The following is a 19088-nucleotide window of genomic DNA, read 5'->3' as shown; positions in this document are numbered from 1 at the left end:
CTTGGTACTGGTATTCAACACCACCTGTGTCCTTTTCCCCCCTGTGTGTTTTTCAGTTCCCTAATGTTTGTTTTTTGCACTCTTTTGAATGTTGTGTGGCCAAGCCCCTGTGTTGTGTTCCCGTGTGACTTCAGCCCTCTTTACAACTCCATCAATGAATTTGAAGTTTTTTTTTTTTTACTTTTTTTTTTTTTTTTATTCTATATAAATTTACACTGGTACGCTTGATTATAAACTTAAGATAAATCAACATACAACTCTGTTGAGTTTTTTTTTCTTTTTTAACAAAGCAAACTTGGAAAGCGTTAGTTTAAGTGTTTCAATAAGAGGTGGGGTTTAACCCGTCGCTTGAAGATAGCCAGAGACGCCGCTGTTCATCGCTGACATTGGTGCCAGAACATAGCATTGAAGTATACTTTCCTCTTACCCTCTGAGAGGGTGGAACTAGTCAAGCGGTGCTGGAGGATCTCAGGCAGCGTGGTGCAGTGCGAGGTGTGATGAAGTTTCTGAAGATGGTGCAGGTCCATTTTCTGCCTGGTAGGCAAACATCAGTGTTTTGAATCTGATACATGCAGCTACCTGAAACCAGTAATAGGAGCGCAGCAGTGGGGTGGTGTGAAAGAACTTGGGCAGCTTGAACACAAGTCACGTAGCTGCGTTTTGAATCATTTGAAGTGGATGAATAGCGTTCAGGGGAGGACCTGCCAGCTGAGAGATGCAGTAGTCCAAAAGTCTCGAAATGACAAGATACTGAACAAGCACCTGGGCAGCCTGTGGACAGATATGGAGAAAAGAAGGACAGCTGATTGACCATAGTTAGCCCAAGGTTGCGAGCAGTGGATGAAGGGGAGAGCAGAGAGTTATAAAAAGATATTTGGACATCTTGACCTGGAGATGAATCACCTGGGATGACCAGCAGTTCTGTTTTGCCAGGTTTGAGTTTTGGTTGATGAGTACTTATCTATGAAGATATGTCCGCCAAGCATGCCGAGATCCGAGCGGAAGCTGTGGTATCTGACAGAGGGAAAGAAAAGATGAGTTGAGTGTCATCAGCATAGCAGTGGTAAGAAAACCCATGTGAGGATATGACTTCACCAATAGAGTGGGTATAGAGGGAGGAAACAAGGGGACCAAGTACTGAGCCTTGTGGGACACCAGTGAAGCGTCTGTGTGGGGCAGACGTGGAACCCCTCTATGTTACTTTGTATGAGCGTATGATGGATCTAGAGCAGGTTTCTTCAAAATTGGAATAGCCCTCACTTGCTTGAAGGTAGTTGGCACCTGGCCAGATGTTAAGGACCTGTTGATGATTGTGGAGAAGAATGGCAGGATGTCTTGTGAGCGTAGTTGAAGAGATTGGAGCCAGAGGGCAGGTGGTGGGATTGAAAGATTGGATGACTTGCAGTATCTCATCTTCTGTTATGGTTGAAAAACTTGACAACGAAGGAGTATGGGATTCCTGGCTGTGTAGTGTCGTCATTGTTGGGGTTAAGTGAAGGTCTGGCAGATTTCCTGAATCTTCTTATTATAGAAGGAGGGAAAGTCTTCAGCAGTCAGGGAGAATCAAGCAGGTGGAGCAGGGGGTTTTAAATAGTGAAGAGAAGATGTTGTGGCGCTTACGAGGATCTTGTGCAGAGGCCTTGAGCTTTTTCTTGTAGAAGGCAGTCTCGGCAGAAGTCACATCCGAAGAAAATTTGGTCAGGAGTGTACGGTTGTGATTTTGTCCACTTTCTCTCTGCTGATCTGAGTTCTTGCCGATGGCTGCTCAAGACTTCTGACAGCCAGGGGCGGGGCAAGAAGTCTTCTTGGGTGTAGTGGTCTGGAGGCAGAGAAGGTCTATGGTTGAGGATAGAAAGGAGAGGAAAGAGTCAGTGGCAAAGTCCAAGTGTAAAGAGAAAAAGGAGTCAGGGTCGGGAAGAGATGAAAGAGTGCAGAAAGCTACAGAGGAGGGAGAGATGAAGTGGAGATTAAAACAGATAAAAGGGAGACTTTGGAAATTGTTTCTAGGCTTTCATGAAGGCAACCAATGTCTATGATTAATATGGTCACAATTCTGTCAGAAAATCCAAACAAGCCAACTGGACATCCTCAACTTCGACTTCAGAACACAGTGTTCACTCAGCACTAAATCAGCACTAAATAAAACATCTCCTTGCTTCTTCAAAAGACTTGATAGTAGTTTGTATTAATCAATATAGACTCATTAGGTGGTGAAATCTATAACACTGATCGCATAGTTCACAGTTTTGTAAATGGAAAACACCATACTAACTAAAACATACAATTTTAGGGTTTCCTACACTTTGTGATGCCGTTCCAGGTTTCAGTATCGTCGGCGTATCCTCACATCGCTACACCTTTAATCATTTGACATAAAAATAATTAGCATTTTATGACATCTGTTCCATTGAAAGTCTGTTATCGCTCTTTCTCTGGGAATCTATTTTGTTTAAACTAATACTTTCCCTGTCAATCCACTTACTCTGCAAAATATAAATAAAAGGAAAATGTTTCCAATAAACATTTCAGAATTTCCACTCCTGTGGATGGAGTAACACACTTCACTCCAAATCACCCGGTTCTTCTGCTTTGCTGATTTTCAAGATTCAAAGTTCAAAGTATATTATGAAAAATAAATAAATAAATGATCATGTGATTGCCAGGCAGTTTGACAGGCAGCGTCAGCTAAAATGCAAGTAGGCAGTGATTAGGGACGAGGCGAATGAGAGGGTACATGCAGGAGGGGGAGGCAAGAGGGAGCACGCTCGTAATTGTCAGCCACTAACAAAAGCTGCTAATTACTCGCTGATCGTAGCGCATCGGTTGCATAAAAGAGCCGACTGTTCGCTATCTTTTCAGGCTGATTTCCGATGATATGCGGGAGGATCAAATGAGATGCCCCTCTGTGCTGAGCCCCTTCGTAACGAGGGCCTGCGGTTGGAAGGAGGAAGGTACAGCTGAATATGGAGGAGTGGAAGCCTTTTGTTTTATCGCCTGGGGGAGATGTTTTATTCATGGTGACATGACCGCTGCATCACGGTGATCTCCAGTGCCTGTGGCTACACTCTTCATTTAAATTTGTGTATTTCAGAGGAAACCCTGCACTAAAACAAGTCTGAAAAGAATCTGAATTTACAGTCTTGATGTAGGATGTTTGCTTTAACTAGTTAACTAACTGATAGGTCACGTGACTCAGCTTCTCAGCTGATATTTGATATGCATGTATATTGGAAAACGTTGATCAGAGGTCATTTTCACAATAAAAGCAAAAACTAATGCTAGCTATTTACAAATATATAACCTCCATCAACTGCATACGTCCTCTCAGAACAACCCAAATTCCTTTTCGTATGGATTCCACAAAAAGAAATATTTCTTTGACCAGACTACATTACATCCTTGGTGCAAATTTGTGAGCTGGATGTTCTTCTCCCTGTTCTGGTGAATAAAGAGGCTACTACATCCCTAAACATTAAGACTATTTTTAATATTTAAAAAATAATGACTTTAAATTCCAACTATAACATGCAATATGTCAGAGTCAGAATCTCTAAATGTTTCTGTTTAGTCGCACAGTCACAGGCGCTGTACTGTAACTGCAACTGCTGTCTCACAACGTAACAACCAATCACAGCTGTGCAGATCCAAACTAGAGCACCAATCTAAAGTACGCTCTGTTTTAAACTTGTTCTTATTGGCACTTGGTGCATCTACTGAGCACCAAAATGCAGTTCAGCATCAGTTTAACATCAAGCAGAACATTTAGAGAGGAATAAATGATGAAGAAACTCCAGACTCGAACTCACCACCACACACGTGACCTCATTTACACGATTTTACTGAAGTAGATGAAAAGAAGGTTTTGGGTTCATGATAATTGTAATAGAAATCAATCAGTGTTTGAGTCATTAATATCATTCTATTAATAGATCAGTGTGCTGAGAGTCACATTTAAGTCTTTACACATAATCTTAGGTGATTAAGTGAAGAATCTTGTGATAAAAATTATTATAGGAACATTATAGTTATAATAAATCACTACTTTGGATAATTATGTACATTTAAAGGGAAAAACTTTTGTACTTTTGCTTAGGTGAAAGTTTAAAGGAACACTTTTACTTTTACTGGAGTCTTATTTTATCTAGTGGATCTACTTTAACTCAAATACATGGTTTGTGTACTTCATCCACCACCATGTAGCCTTTTGAAAACGCTCTCCTAGGGGTATAACGGTACATGTATTCGTACTAAAGTTTTTCAGTACAAGGTTTTCGGTTCAGTACACATACTTTTCCGAGATGTACAGGAACCCATGTTCTTCACCAAAGAAACTAATGGTCTTGATGTGTTGAGATGCTTTCGTGCTCACCATGGTTGTAAAAAGTTGTTATTTGAACTAGACTTCCAGTCAGTTTTAAGGCAGTCTGCCTGTCTGCTCCAACTGAACAATTGATGCTTTCTGAATGTTTTTGGTTAGTTTTTGGCACCTCTCTGTGTAACTCCACAAAATGTTGTGTGTGGAAAATCTGTAGAGGTCAACAGTTTCTGAAAAACTCAAAACTGCATTTCGTTAACCAACAAAGATCTGATCTGAAGCCATAAGAATATTGTGGTGGGCTGGACTTTATTGCAGCCATCACATCTTAATTTTCTCAAGATCTACAGCATTTACATTAGAGAAGTAAAGAACACACCAGACGCAGTTCATGATTATTCCAAGGACAAAAACGAGCAGTATTCCTGCAGTCTAAAGCGGCTAATCATCTTTGTAATAAGGACAATGTTTCGGAATTGGTTGTGGCGTTTTAGCGAATGAAGGCAGAGTGCTACGAGCAGCTGGAGGCGGTCGATTTCATCCGAGATGCTTTATGAATACCAATCACACTGAGAGAGAGAGAGAGAGAGAGAGAGAGAGAGAGAGAGAGAGAGAGATAAACACTTACAGCTTCCAAACTTGAGTGGGCAGGCGTGAGCATCCATGGGAAAATCTTCCAGATGCATGGGGCACTCAGCGTGAATAGTTAATCTGCACGTAAAAGAGATAACGAGCGTGAGACAGAGCGATGACGCGACTGCAGGTATACTGAAGTTTAATATAAAGAAACATTAAAAGTCATTTAAGACCAAATCTGTCACGGTGATGAAATATAAAAATACTTTTGAATGTTTCACAGAAAGAAAAACAAGCTGTAGACTGTTTATTATTCTTAAGTTACATGTTACAAGTTACAAAAACAAAACATGTTTGTAAGTGTAAAAACACAAACAAACAAAAAGATTTTTATTTTACAACATTATAGTCATCAACAGAAATCTGAAGAAACATGTACACAGACTTGCTGGACAGCATCAGGGTACAGTTCTTGCTTGACAAGAATAGAACTTGATGTTACCTTTTGCTGTTGTAGAACATCTGCTTCATTGTTCTGCATGTTCTACATTCTAATATGCTGTTCTGCACACTATGCATGTAAATGTGACTATTCAAGTTCCTATTTGGGTTTAACCCAATCTGGCCATTTCCTTTGGAATGCTGATGCACTATGGATGTTTTTTGTTTTTGTCATTACATAAAACTACATCAGAACTTTTCCCCCTTAATATCACTTACAGCTGAAAAAAAGGTTTCTTAAAAGGCCCTACTTTAAAAAGGCTCAGGTGACCATTTGAGTCAATGTGACGTTGGATTTGTGCAGCAAGTTCTGAAAGGTACCAGAGACCTGCTGCACTGAGAGCAAATAATCATTATGGTCATGAAGTAGATGATTAAAGTGGACTGTATAAAAGAATTTATATTTATTAAACCCATAAACTTGTAAAATAATTTAAGAATCTTTTTTTATGGAGCTGCAGACACCCTGCAATGCGAAGGCAAAAGAGCGAGAAGCAACTTGAGCGTGTGGATTCCAGAAGTGTGCTGAAAATTTAAAAACTGTCATGTTTTATTTTGCTGAAAGCATGTGTATCTGGGGCAGCTTGCAGCTCCGCATCTTAACACGAACGCGCTGAACTGATACGTTAGACACGTTTTCTAACCAAAAGTACAAAAAGATCATTTGTGAAATGTGCAAGCAGAAGACTGACATTATGTTCTTCGTGCACTGACAACTCAAGGTCAGGGAAAAGTGTAAGTGTGTAAGAGTGTAAGAGTAAATGACTCAGCTTTTCTTCTGTTCAGCAGCACGTCATACACTTTACACCAGGCACGCTAACACCTCAACACTGCGGTGCTGTTCATAAGGTGAAACTAGCTATAAATAGCTCCTCTGAGTTGCTAATTAGCAAGTGGAACAGCTTTATTCTCAGAGGTGAATCAAAGTCATATCGATGCTTTCTAACTTTAGGGAACGCTAATTGTTTAAAAGTTAGAAACTGCACGTGTTGGTGAAGGAACAAGACCACAAGTTCCCTAATATTCTACATTACATACAGCTGGAGATGATACACTCTATGGACAAGCGTTAGAGGACCATACGTTTGCTGTGTGCTTTTTGAACATTCCCTTCCACATTTAGTCTCCATTTGCTGTAATACAGCTTTACACACACACACACACACACTCTCAGCATCCGGACACTTTGTTTCGCCAAACATTACGCTGAAATTCACCAGAGATGTTCTTCACTAGTCTGAGATTGATTTCTTTCTTTCTTTCTTTCTTTCTTTCTTTCTGGTGATTCCATGATAGATATCACTCCAGAAGACTATCTAAATAACTCTTACAGAACTCAGATGTGCGCTTCGGATCATCGTCTTGTTGTACGGTGAAGTCGGTTCCAATGAGCCACAGTCCAGACGGAACTGCATGATGATGAAGTGTGGAATGGGAGCAACGTTGGTTCAGAAATTCTTTCATTTTCTGGAGCCTTTCCTGCTCCAAAACAACCCAAAACCATTCAACTTCCACCTCCATGTGTTGGTGTGGGGGTGAGGGAGTCTCACATCTTCTCTCCAGTTCTCCTTCTTACACAAGTTCTTCTGGTGGAGACTCGTCTGTGCACAGATCTTTTCTTTTTTTGCCTTTTACTACATTTTTGTTGCATGGAACAAAAGGAACATGCATGAGTCTCAAACCCCATAAAAAGACTCCATGAAGATCTGCTTTCCATAGATTAGAGTGGAAAATCTCCTGCTCTAAACCCTATGGAGCACCTTTGGGATGAATGTGAAAGCTGACTGCACCCCAGGCCTCCTCACCTTCTCACCTACATCAGGTGACTTTACTAACACTGTAGCTAAATGAATCTCCACAAAGTCTAGTGGAACATCTTCCCAGAACAGTGATACAGATTATTTCTTTAGGCTATGAGAGTTTTTGTTTTTATAAAAAATAAAGTGGAACATTTGGACATTTATAGATGTTTGTTCAAAGTAAATTGTCATAACGTTACATTACAGAGATTGTTGCACACAAACAAAAGGAACACACGTGTCTCTCAAAAAACATAAAACACTCAGTGTTTCCACACGTTTCACAGCACTGAAAATAATCTGTGTAATAAACTGTTTCTGACACATAAACTCAGTAATTACTTGAATAATATTTTCTCTGGTTAAAATAAAGTCTGCTACAGATTCAAACGAGTGCATCTGTGGATTTTTAAAGAGTATTTAAAGCTTTTGCTAAATTATTTGTATTTTTTTGCTCTAGTTGTAAAGTTCCTAATAGAAGTTTCTATTTTTATTTTAATACTATTGAAACTACAAACTACATTTTCCCCCTAATGAATTCTTAGGAATGAATAACTGACTGTCATTAAAATCATGCATAAACACCACCTCCAACTAAATGAAGCTAACTTATCAAAAAAAACCCACACATGCTGATCTTCTATATGGTGTCATGTTCAGAAAAACATTAACTTCTTCAAATTATTACTCATTTAACCGTGTAACTCCAGATCCCTCTAGTCCTATTAGTTTGACTCCTACTCATGGTGAACAGCAGAGCTAAAGCTTCTGAGCTTTTAAGGAATGAGTTGTCTCTCATTTGTTACTTTTGGACCAGATGTGTAGCCTCAGCTGCCTGAATTCGAGAGTAAAGCCATGTGTTCAGCCCACACCTCGGTCTAACTGGCCCCCTGGGACACTGGAGTGGGATATAAAACTGCTCTTGCCGGCAAAAATTTTGCCGAGCTCGGATAGGGAGGGTAAAAATATATCAAACTGTGTCCGGTGTTAGAGGTTTGGGCTGAACATGCTGGGATGACAGCAGAATCGTAAAGTTGAATGATTCTGAGTGGTTGAGCGTTTGACAGTTCGGTACGTGACCTAAGCGTCATGAAGTTCTACCGATACACAGCGAAGCACAATGAAACTTTCGTAGAACTAATGAGTTCATAACCACAGGGTGCCTTATGACAGCTCGAAATACTTTACAGGGTAAATCTACTAAGCAGAACGGTATTCTGTGTTACAAGTACAGTTTACAATGCAGATAAATTCAGAAAAGAAGACTTTTCTGCTCTCTCTCTCAAAAAAAAAGACAACTTTCCTATTTATATATTCTAGGCTTGTTTCCAAGATATACTGCAGCACATAAACTACACGCTCTACAGAGCATCTACACTTCCTCCTGCATTCCTCTCTCTCTCTTCTCATCTCTCCCAGCATCTTTAAATGCTTAATGAGATAAAGCTTGGTGTCTCCTGGGTAATACACAGACATAATGTCTATGATGTTCAGACCCTTGCAAATGAACTGTGGTGCACTTTTGCTTTGTTGACATTAATTAACAAGCATCAAACAGGTTCATGAAACTTCTTCACACTCTGGTGACCTGAAGGCTGTCATGCTAAGGGCCTGCAATCCACTCTGTCAGCCATACTCTTCTTCACGAATGACCTCTTTCAGATTGCCCTTGACATGGAGAAAGATTTTTGGAATTTGTCCAAATTGGCGGCGTTCGTCATACTGTTGGGGAGGATCAATGAGAGTAGCTGAGAGTTAGTATTCCCACTGCATCATGCTGCTGCGCTGAAATGATCACTGCTCCAGGAAATGCTTTAGTGAACACGCTGCATATCGGCACATGAGAGACCATATTCATTGGGGAGACGAATAACGGCTTGTTTGACTTCTATCGAAAGCAAAGAAAAACCATTGTTATGAGTAAACGAGAGCTAAAACTGGCGCTTGTTATACCTAAGATTTACACGTCATTGGAAAAATGATCGTACACAATTTATAAGTTTAAATCTTGTATTATACTGACTAATTAAGTCATTTATACAATTTAAAAACATATGCTTTATATTACAAAATGCAATTAATTTTTTTTACGACTGTGAAGAAGCCCATTTTAGAGACAAAAAATATAGAGAATTATCATTCTTTGGAGTCACAAAATATTTGTTTAATTTTATTCTGGATATTCTTTATTGTGTAAAGTTTGTTATAAAATCCTTGCAAATGCAAAACAACAAACAGTCTACAGAGCGACATAATGATTGGTTTATTTTAAATTACAGTGATTTGGAGATGGTTTACATTTTAAAATTGACTTTACCTTTACTATCTGAGATCTGACTTCATCATTTCAAACCATTTCCTCACTGTTTAGATTTTAGATGAAAATTACTACTAGTAGAATTCCTCTTCCCAAATCACTCGGTGTTGTGCATCTCTATTCCTGTGCAGCTATAATAAAGCTGATTAGTGATCTCTAATTAAAAAAAATCTGCTGTTGTGATTAGTTCCACTTTTCTGCGAACGGCTTCCCATTATATTTTAAGTTGATCTTTTGAGGGGACTAAAATTCTTCCAGTCCATTAACCATGTCTTCATAGCGCTTACTTTGTGCACGAAAGCATCGTTGAGTAATATTTTGAAATATTATTTCTCAGTGAAAGTTTTCCGGCATACAGAGACGTTCTAGACACCCGTGTTGTGTAAATGTTGTAATAAATGTTAGTAGAGCACCGAGAGCTGGGTGATATTTCACTTATTATAGTGATGTGATGAAGGCTTATGTGATATTCTTTGAGATATCATTGGAAGTTTTTAATACTTGCAAATTAAATGGTACTGAACAGATGCTGTTTATTTGATTTCATTGTATTTATTTGTAGACATTAAACAACCTCTGACTCTGTAACTGTGGACCGGTTGAAGCTTAAGTATGTTGTGATACACAGCGTGGATTGTAGAAATGTCCTGATTTGTCCTGATATGATATTTTTGTTGCATCTTCCAAGCCGGAAAGAACCTTATATAGGGGTAATGTTCAGGGATTCTGAGGTACTTTTGGCTGTATAGAGCACGTTCTCTTCTTTCCTATATCTGAATGAGATCTCGGCTTCAATTTCAATTCGGACTGTTTTTTCTTTGAGTCCGCTTCCTTCTGACCTTGGGCGTCGCTCCTCAGCCACATAACGGACCGTTTCATTAGACAGCAAGTGAAACAACAGGTTTTTGTTCTCTCGTCCTGCTCTTAAGGTCAGCAAGTGCTTTGTTGTTGCCTTGGCTTGTCCTGTTTTGAGGTCTGTGTCTTCGTCAGCACGTGTGCAGGTGTATGGGCGAAGTCTCACTCTGACTCATCACCACCAAACAAAAAAAAAGATATATTGGATGTAGAAAACGATGTGGCTATGTGCCTATGCTTCTATGTTTATGTTCTTATCACCAGAGTAAGTGTTCTAAGGGCTCTAAGGAGTTCATCGTTCGGAAAGCACAAAGGAAGACAAAGGTCATCGCTTTTTAATCAAAGGGAAGAAAGATGACTCAATCCTAGACACCATACTTTCACAAAGCAGATAAAAAGAGCTTTCAGAAAAAGAGACAGAAAGATCCTGATGTGTTTTATACACCAGGAGATTCCAGTGAAATGTATCTCTCTTCAGCACATGGCCAAGCTCCTGTAACTTCCTCTTCTCCTATACACAGACATTGTTCTCTCAGAAGAAAGTCAGTGTGAGTTGGAACTGTGTGAATGTGCAGACATGTTGACATTTTTCCTCAATAATTCAGACATATGCCGGCTGAAGTGTCTGTATTTCTGTTGTGTTTTTTCCTGCAGGTTCACTTGAGTAAGATGATGCATAACCCCAATTCCAAAAAAGTTGGGACACTGTGTAAGATGTTAAAATCAGAATGCAATTATTTGCAAATCTCATAAACCAAAAATGTTTTCACAATAGAACATATATGTTTAAACTAAGTAAAATTATTGTACAATTTTAAGGGGGAAAAAAAGGTTATTTTGAATTTGATGGCTGCAACATGTTTTTAAAAAGTTGGGATGGGGCAATAAAAGTTTGGAAAAATGTGAAAGCCTGGTCTACAATTGGAAAAATTCCATCCAGACGTAGGCATCAGAAACAATCAGGCATGTCCAGAAAAAAAGCTCCCGTTGTCACTTATGCTATAGCAGCTTTAAACAGCCATTTCCTCCTCCTCTCTATTTCTTTCTCAAAGCTAAAACATATAAAAGAATTAAAGCTTGTCATGTAAAAAGGAAACCACAAATCCAATGCTTCTCTGTCCTAAAAATGACTAACTGTTACAAGGCTGTCACTGGAGACTCCTTCCTTTATTGTTGCAATTCCTAACAGAAAACTTCACAACGCACATTTAATATATTACTATTATTACTAGAGGTTGTGTAGCATCTGCAGTAGAAGCCCCTGTGCACGAGCCGTTACTATAGAAACGCTAAAGTACGAGAACTTTAATATAAACCTGTCACTCGTGCTACAGTTGGAACTACTGCCAGAGATGCTGTTATTGAAAATGAACCCACACCTGATGAATGAAGAATTCAACCGTGTTGAAGTATAAATTGTTTTAATGAGCAAGTAGCGGAAAATAACAGGCTCATTTCATTTCATTGTTCATCCATCAGAAACAGATTTGTATCAGACACGCTTTCTGAGCTCCTGACATCACTTTTGGATTTTGTTCAATGCAAGTTACAAAAATGAACATGCTAAATTAAAATTACATTTATAATATTAAAGAATTTGAATAAAGGCCTATGTTGCAAAATTAGATTCTGAGATAAAATGCAAATAATTAAATGAATCTAGACTTTGGTTCATTAATTTCTCAGTCCAAATGTATATTAATATATTGGTACTATTTCCAAATAATTTATATTGACTTAAAACTGCTTTCTCAAACAAACAGGAGAAGCAGCGAGGCCAATTCAGGGACTTGAATGTAATAAAGCTTCATCATGAGTACAATTAAAAGATGAAAATATTTGTGATTTGTTTGAAGACTTGATTTTTCAGTTTCAGATTAATTCCAGGTATTTTTAACATAAACGCCTTCATTATGATTTTTGTTTTTTTTCCTGTCCTTTTGTTAAGGCTTTTTATTCTGGATAATTAAATCGTTTATCTTTTTTTAACAGTAAATCAGAAGCATGGAAAAAAAATCGATATCTGACAAATCTTGTCGTCACTGAGCGAGCCACTGCCTGGCTAGTTAATCACAGTGCACTAGACTGCACCAGACATGTTCTGATGAATGTCCATGGGATTCATTACATCATGGCCCATCGTTATTAGTCTCCAAAAACAAGGGACTTTATTTAACTGTGGACCTCCAACAGTGGACTGGGAAGAGAAAGTATGTGTTTTGGTTTGTTTCTGCTCTGAGGCCAGGCTGAGTGCAGTCTTTATATAATGGCCCTGTGCATTTTCACACAGTGTGAATGACCAATCAGCGATAAAACATTCTCCGTAATTATAGCTAAGTAAAGATGCTAGAAAGTGAGTGGCGTAAGCATGGAAGAGAACAAAAACAAGAGCAAGAACGGGTACAGGGGCAGATTAGTTCAGGGCCGTTAGTGGCATTGTATTAATCTGCGTCAGAAGCCTGTTGCTTGGAAACCCTGCAAGACCCTTATTTTTAGGCTACTAGCAGAAATGCTTTTTTGCAATGGGGGTCTATAAAAATATTCTCATAGAGAAAAACGTATGCATCCACCATCCACGCCATCCTATCTACAGCTGAAGAGTTTCTGAGTGGCTTGTTACTGAGTACATGACAGAAAAAAATTATTTAATGGACAGAATTAATGTTTTTTTCTTTTTTTTAAAACTGCTACTAGTACGGTGTAATATAGTACTAGCATTTGTGTGTAAGGTGTAAACACCCCAGAGGAAATGCTGGTTAAAAAAAAAATCTGCTAAACAAATGGAAATTGTTGGCCAGGATCCATCGAAAGTTGAAAACCTTCAGAAGTGATGTGAGGTCTTTATATTTTGTATATGTAGTATGTTTAATATTGCTATAAATACTTAATACACCATGAAGTGATGTTTAAGGCAACCCTAAGATCAGACCCCATTAGGCTCCAGCTTGTTGACTTGGACAGTGTTTAATCTGACCCAGAGAACGAGCAATGACTTTTCCCCTGAACGGTTGAGATAATGAGATTGAGGTTCACTCACTGTGCTAATAATATTCAACACCTAGCTGCATTTTTGATGAAGGAAAGACTAATACGGCTAATTTCCTAGTAAGGATTAAGTAACACCCTGGCTGAGTGTACTATTGTCATTTACATCAAAACCTCTGTGCTCATTAGACATTCCGAGTGAGAACATGAGCGACCTGACTGAGAAAGCTGACTAATAACACATTGTCCACTAACATACAAATAATGTTCCCTGAGTCCAAAACCCCTCTCCTGGAGAACAGTGCTATTGTGATTGCACCAATGTCAGCAATACTGGAGCAGATCTTAAATAAGTGCTGTAATGATGCAGTTCTTAGTCTGTAATGAAGTCAATATGATATAACCTCACAAAATCCCTAGAGTGACTGATCATTAAATGGATGTTTAGCGTTATTTCTGATGATAACGACTGCTGAACTGGTCATATCTGATGTCTCCTGCTGTAAAAGAAGTTTACACCAAACCAACTGCACCAAGTCTTTATACGGAGATAACCAGGTATTTAAACAAGTTTAAGTGGAAACCGCTGTTTGTTAATGTTTTAGGACTTCAGGCAATAACATGCGCCGTTTACTTAACACTAGTAATTAATTTCTACCTTGATGCTTCTGAAGCCTCACACAAACTTTGTCCTTTCTCTGTCCTCTCGGGACTTTATCGCAGTATAGAATATTCTACATGTGTTAGTATTGGCTCTGTGACATCACACTGCCAATAAGCTTTAAAGTTACAGCCTGTTATAGCTCTGAACATGCAATTAAATCCTAACCTGAGTAGACTGCTATTGAGTGCTGGGTCAGAGCCAGCTCAGGAGGCTAGGCTGAGGAAAGCAGAGCCAGACTGCTTTCTGTGCTCCACACTGGCAGCTAATCCCAGGCTAACAAACTGCCACGGCTGGCTGCCCAAACAGGATATGAACACCATAGAGAGGTCAGGGTAACCGAACACAGCCAAAAGGTCCCCGGGGCCAACTTCTTCTGACATCCAAGTCACACAAAGGTTTGTGTCCTACACTTTGGATTTATCTGTGACTTAAATTAATTAAGTACACTGATAAATACCCCAGGTGCACCCCTGGCTCATTAGGAACAAAAGATTACGCATCAACGTTTTTATTTTTCTTATTAACGCATCAATACGTTTATATAAATGTACTGATGGACAATTCTGTATCACCTTTTCCCTCCAGATAAAAAGCCTTTAAACAGATCCTCAGTGAGGAATGTGATTATGGAGCACCAAGTCCAGACACTTCAGACATGCCCTTAAATCTAATAAAGTGAAGGGAACCTTGAGTTGGTTTATTTGGTTTGCTCTGTTGCTTGTTACTATTCTCTAAAAAGGAAGCAGCTTGACACGTGTTCGGCTGTGATTCAGTGGCGAGTCACACTTCCTCATTAATTTTCCTCCTCTGTTTTCCTGGACAAGAGCTGCTTGCTTCATCCAGGCTCTTCACCCTTCTGTCAGACTGAACGAGTGCTCGATAAATCACGCCGTGTCCGACTGGGAGGTGGGGAGGGACATATGTGTTAGCAATGTGAAGCTGGGAGGACTGTAGAGGCACCATGTTACCCCTCTCAGTGTGGCCTGCACATGAAATTTGGGACGTCCTTTCAAGATCGCTGCATCTGATAAACACAATGGACATGTGTGGACATATGGAGAACTTACAGTACATTCTTCACTGGCCAGTCGTGTTTTGAACTTGTAAAAGTCTGACCACTAACATGAAAAAGTGCTGCAGAAATATTGTTTGGGAACTCAAACAATATCCACCTTCCCAAAATCACTGAACAGACTTAATAAGACTGAATAATTGCTTTTGTGTTGAGTAAGATGTTTTCAGGGTTTTTTTGTTTCCATATTCATTTTTATGTAAAAAGATGAGCCAGAAAATCAACCTAATCACACAAAAATAATTAATGTTCATTTTATATATTTATTTAGAAATTTCCCCACTGTGGGACAAATAAAGGTATAACTTTTCTCATATCATATTTAGAGAGTAGATAAACAAGTATGATCTTGGTCTGGCTGTCTGTTTTCAAGCTAAAACACTTTGCTTAGATCAAAGCTTGAGAAAAATCCACTTGCAACTTTCAGAGTTCGGAGTACAATGAGTGCAGAATAACACGTTACTTTTGAGACACATAAAGGCATTTAGACGGATGTTCTGTAACTACTAGTTGAACAGTAAAAGACCTGGGAGTTATTTTAGAGCAACTTGTCTTTTAAAAATCATAACCAAGTTACAAAAACAGCTTCTTTTACCTTAGAAATATTGCTAAGCTAAGAAACATGTTGTCTATATCTGATGCATAGAAGCTCGTCCATGCGTTCATGACCTCCAGAATAGACTACTGTAATGCATTACTAGGTGGATGTCCTGCATCATTAACAAACAAGCTACAGTTTGTCCAGAATGCAGCAGCAAGAGTTCTCACAAGGTGGAGAAAATATCACCATATAACCCCAATCTTCTCATCCCTACACTGGCCTCCTGTTAAGTTTCGAATCCACTAAAAAACTACTGCTACTTACAAAACACTAAATGGTTTATCTCCATGTATCTCTCCAGTCTTCCAACACGCTACAATCCGTCACGCTCCTTCAGATCTCAAAACTCTGGGCTTCTAGTAGTTCCTAGAATAGCAAAGTCCACTAAAGGTGGTAGAACATTCGCACATTTAGCTCCTAAACTTTGGAATAGTCTTCCTGACAGTGTTCGGGGCTCAGACACACTCTCCCAGTTTAAGTGCAGATGAAAGACGTATGTTTTTAGCGAGTTCTACACATAACACACATCATAACCTTGTGCTCCAGAACATCTGATCACATCACATTATCAACTTGTGCTGTCAATATCATGAACAGCAGCTACGCTAATTCCTCTCCACTGCTTCTCTTTCTCTCCCCATCCCGAGGCAGCCTGAGTCTTCTTACATCTTACATTCCAGTGCTCATGTTAGTTCTCTCTCTCCAGTGTTCTGTAGAGTTTAAAGACTATAAGCACACTCTTGATGTCACCCAAATGAGGATGAGGTTTCCCTTTTGAGTCTGGTTCCTCAAGGTTTCTTCCTCATAACATCTAATGGAGTTTTTCCTTCACCACAGTCTCCATGGTGCTCATCAGGGATAAACACACATAGTTTACCTTAACTGTTAAATTCTGTGACGCTGCCTTGGGACAATGTTTGTTGTGAAAAGCTCAATAGAAATAAACTTGACTTGAGAAACCCCATCTTTACAAACAGTTCACTCAGACAATAGTGCTATCACTCTTACACATACACAACCTCACTAGTGTTGCTGTTTAAACTCCTGATCTGATCATTGGGTAAACATTCTTCTGTTTTATTAAATACATCCATCCTTCCATTCCAGTGTGTTGTGATTGTGAAGTGATATTTTAGGTAAATATAAACAGAATTTTATATTAATAGAGGAAATAAGTTGGAAAGAACCCCCCAGCGTATGCCTGGATACTGAGCCCTAAACTTAGTGAAAATGAAAAAGGAAAGAAAAATCATAAACACTTCATCCGACTCTGGAATGTTCCAGGTTTATGGGCTGTTTTTACTCCCTGTGCTCTTTCTGCTGTAAAGGTACACCTGATGAAATAAGTCGTGCTGTGAGAGAGAAAACGTGTAAAAAAAAAAAAGGAAAGAATTTTATTCACTTTCTACAGTAATGATGGACAATTCTTCATACTTCGTTTTCTACTTATGCATTATTTTGGATTACGTATGTAAACCTAGTTCCCCGAGGAAACGAGAATGACCCCAAAGCGTTACGACACAGCTCGAAGTTCCCGAATGGGGAACCACAATTTACTCCTTGCATTTTCGTTTTGATCTTTGAAACACTTCAGGAAACTTAAGATAATTTTCCCTGCCCGAGTTCCAAGTTCAAATCAACTCACATCCAGGTTCATATGATTTAAATGAAATCTGCAAATATATAAAGTGGTCTTTGATCAAATGCTCTGTTTTGTTGTTTCCTACAGGATGATGCTGAGAGGATGAACTTTACACCACAACCTAGTATGATAAATAATGACCTCTCAATGTGCTTTCATATTTATGAGTCTGTTTATCAAAGATAAGGGTAATGCTTTCAGTTTTATTCAATTCAATTCATTTTTTATTTGTATAGCACTTTTAACAATGAACATTGCCTTAAAGCAGCTTTACACAGATAATGTGGTGAGTTTTATTTAGTTTAGTTTCACACTACAGTCTTCTTCTTTTGGCCTCTCCCATTAGGGGTCTCCACTGTGGATCATCTGTCTTCATACCCCCTATCCTTTACATCTGCATCTTTCACAACAACTACCTGCATGTCTTTCCTCACCACATCCATAAACCTCCTCCTTGGTCTTCCTCTTTTCCTCCTTCCTGGTGGCTCAATCCTCAGCATTCTCCTACTGATATACCCCATGTCCCTCCTGTGCACATGTCCAAACCATCTCAATCTCACCTCCCTCACCTTGTCACCAAAACATTTGCTGTTTCTCTAATTAACTCTGATTTCTAATCCTGTCACTCTTAACGAACATCTCAACATCTTCAGCTCTGCTACCTCCAGCTCCACCTCCTGTCTTTTACTCAATGCCACTGTCTCTAAACCAAACAACATCTCAGGTCTCACCACAGTCCTATAAACTTTCCCTTTCACTCTCACAGATACTCTTCTATCACAAATCACTCCGGCTATCACTCTTCTCCACCCACTCCACCCTGCCTGCACTCTTTTCTTCACTTCTTACACTTCAGTACAGAATATATATCAAAATATTGTATTGGACAAAAGTGTATGGACACGTGAACATAACATTATATAGACACAATACATTTCTATCTAATGATATAAATAATTCAACATTCTTTCTCTGTGTCCAGAACGTATCATATTTCTACTCCTGTCTACAGAGAAATGCTGCAACCCAAAACACAAGGCATGTCTGATGCACTTCCTAAAATCAGAGAGAGAAACCCACCAGGTTCTATTCAAACCTTATAACCATATGGAGAGCTAATTATACATCATAACCACTCTTCACTGGTTTTCTCAAATACTATCATTGTACATATTAACTCAAAATCATGCTTCTTTTTTATTTATTTGTTTTTACAAAATATCCTTTAAGATAACATTAATATCAGGAATTCCTCAAATACTGAGTGGCCATAGAGATCCATCGAAAGCACAAAACCAAATCCCATGTGTGAGGTTTATTTCCAAATCAGCAGGATTTGTTTTATTTTTTTAAATCCATTGGTTTTCTTGTTGTTATAGTTTTAGTGTCTTATTGACAGGTTTATTGATTTTTTTTTTCATTTCAAATTAGCAGAAGTGCTTGTGGTTGCACTATTTAGCGCTCCATAGCAAGGAGAACCCCACAGCTGTATTAAGATTGTACTGCAGACAGTGATATTTATCTGAAGCAGTATCATTTCCCTTGACATCTCAAATGTATGGATTTGTTTCCTGTAAAAAAAATTGGGGTTGGAGCACTTTTAGAATTAGTGACATCTTAATGCGTGTTAATGAATATTGAGGCCTGAGAAATAATGATCGGTAACGTTTTTTTAAAAGTCTGATGTGTTTAATTCTCATTCACTATGCATGACTGTACTTCCTAATGAGTGAAGAAGCTGGAGTGATGCTTCGGGGTAAA

At 38.9% G+C, this 19088-nt stretch overlaps 1 protein-coding gene across 4 annotated transcripts in view; it reads right to left on the bottom strand.

The window, feature by feature from the left end:
- LOC124398116 (gamma-aminobutyric acid receptor subunit alpha-3-like) overlaps nt 1-19088 on the bottom strand; it is a 109687-nt gene that overhangs the window by 29645 nt on the left and 60954 nt on the right. For all 4 annotated transcript variants that reach the window (XM_046868147.1, XM_046868146.1, XM_046868148.1 and 1 more), the window contains one exon: nt 4944-5026. In XM_046868147.1, the coding sequence (XP_046724103.1) occupies nt 4944-5026 (83 nt within the window). The remainder of the gene's footprint in view (nt 1-4943; nt 5027-19088) is intronic.

Source organism: Silurus meridionalis, chromosome 15 (genome assembly GCF_014805685.1).
Source record: "Silurus meridionalis isolate SWU-2019-XX chromosome 15, ASM1480568v1, whole genome shotgun sequence".
Lineage (NCBI taxonomy): Eukaryota > Metazoa > Chordata > Actinopteri > Siluriformes > Siluridae > Silurus > Silurus meridionalis.
Note: the sequence above shows the minus strand (reverse complement) of the source record. Positions and strands in the feature narration are given on the sequence as shown.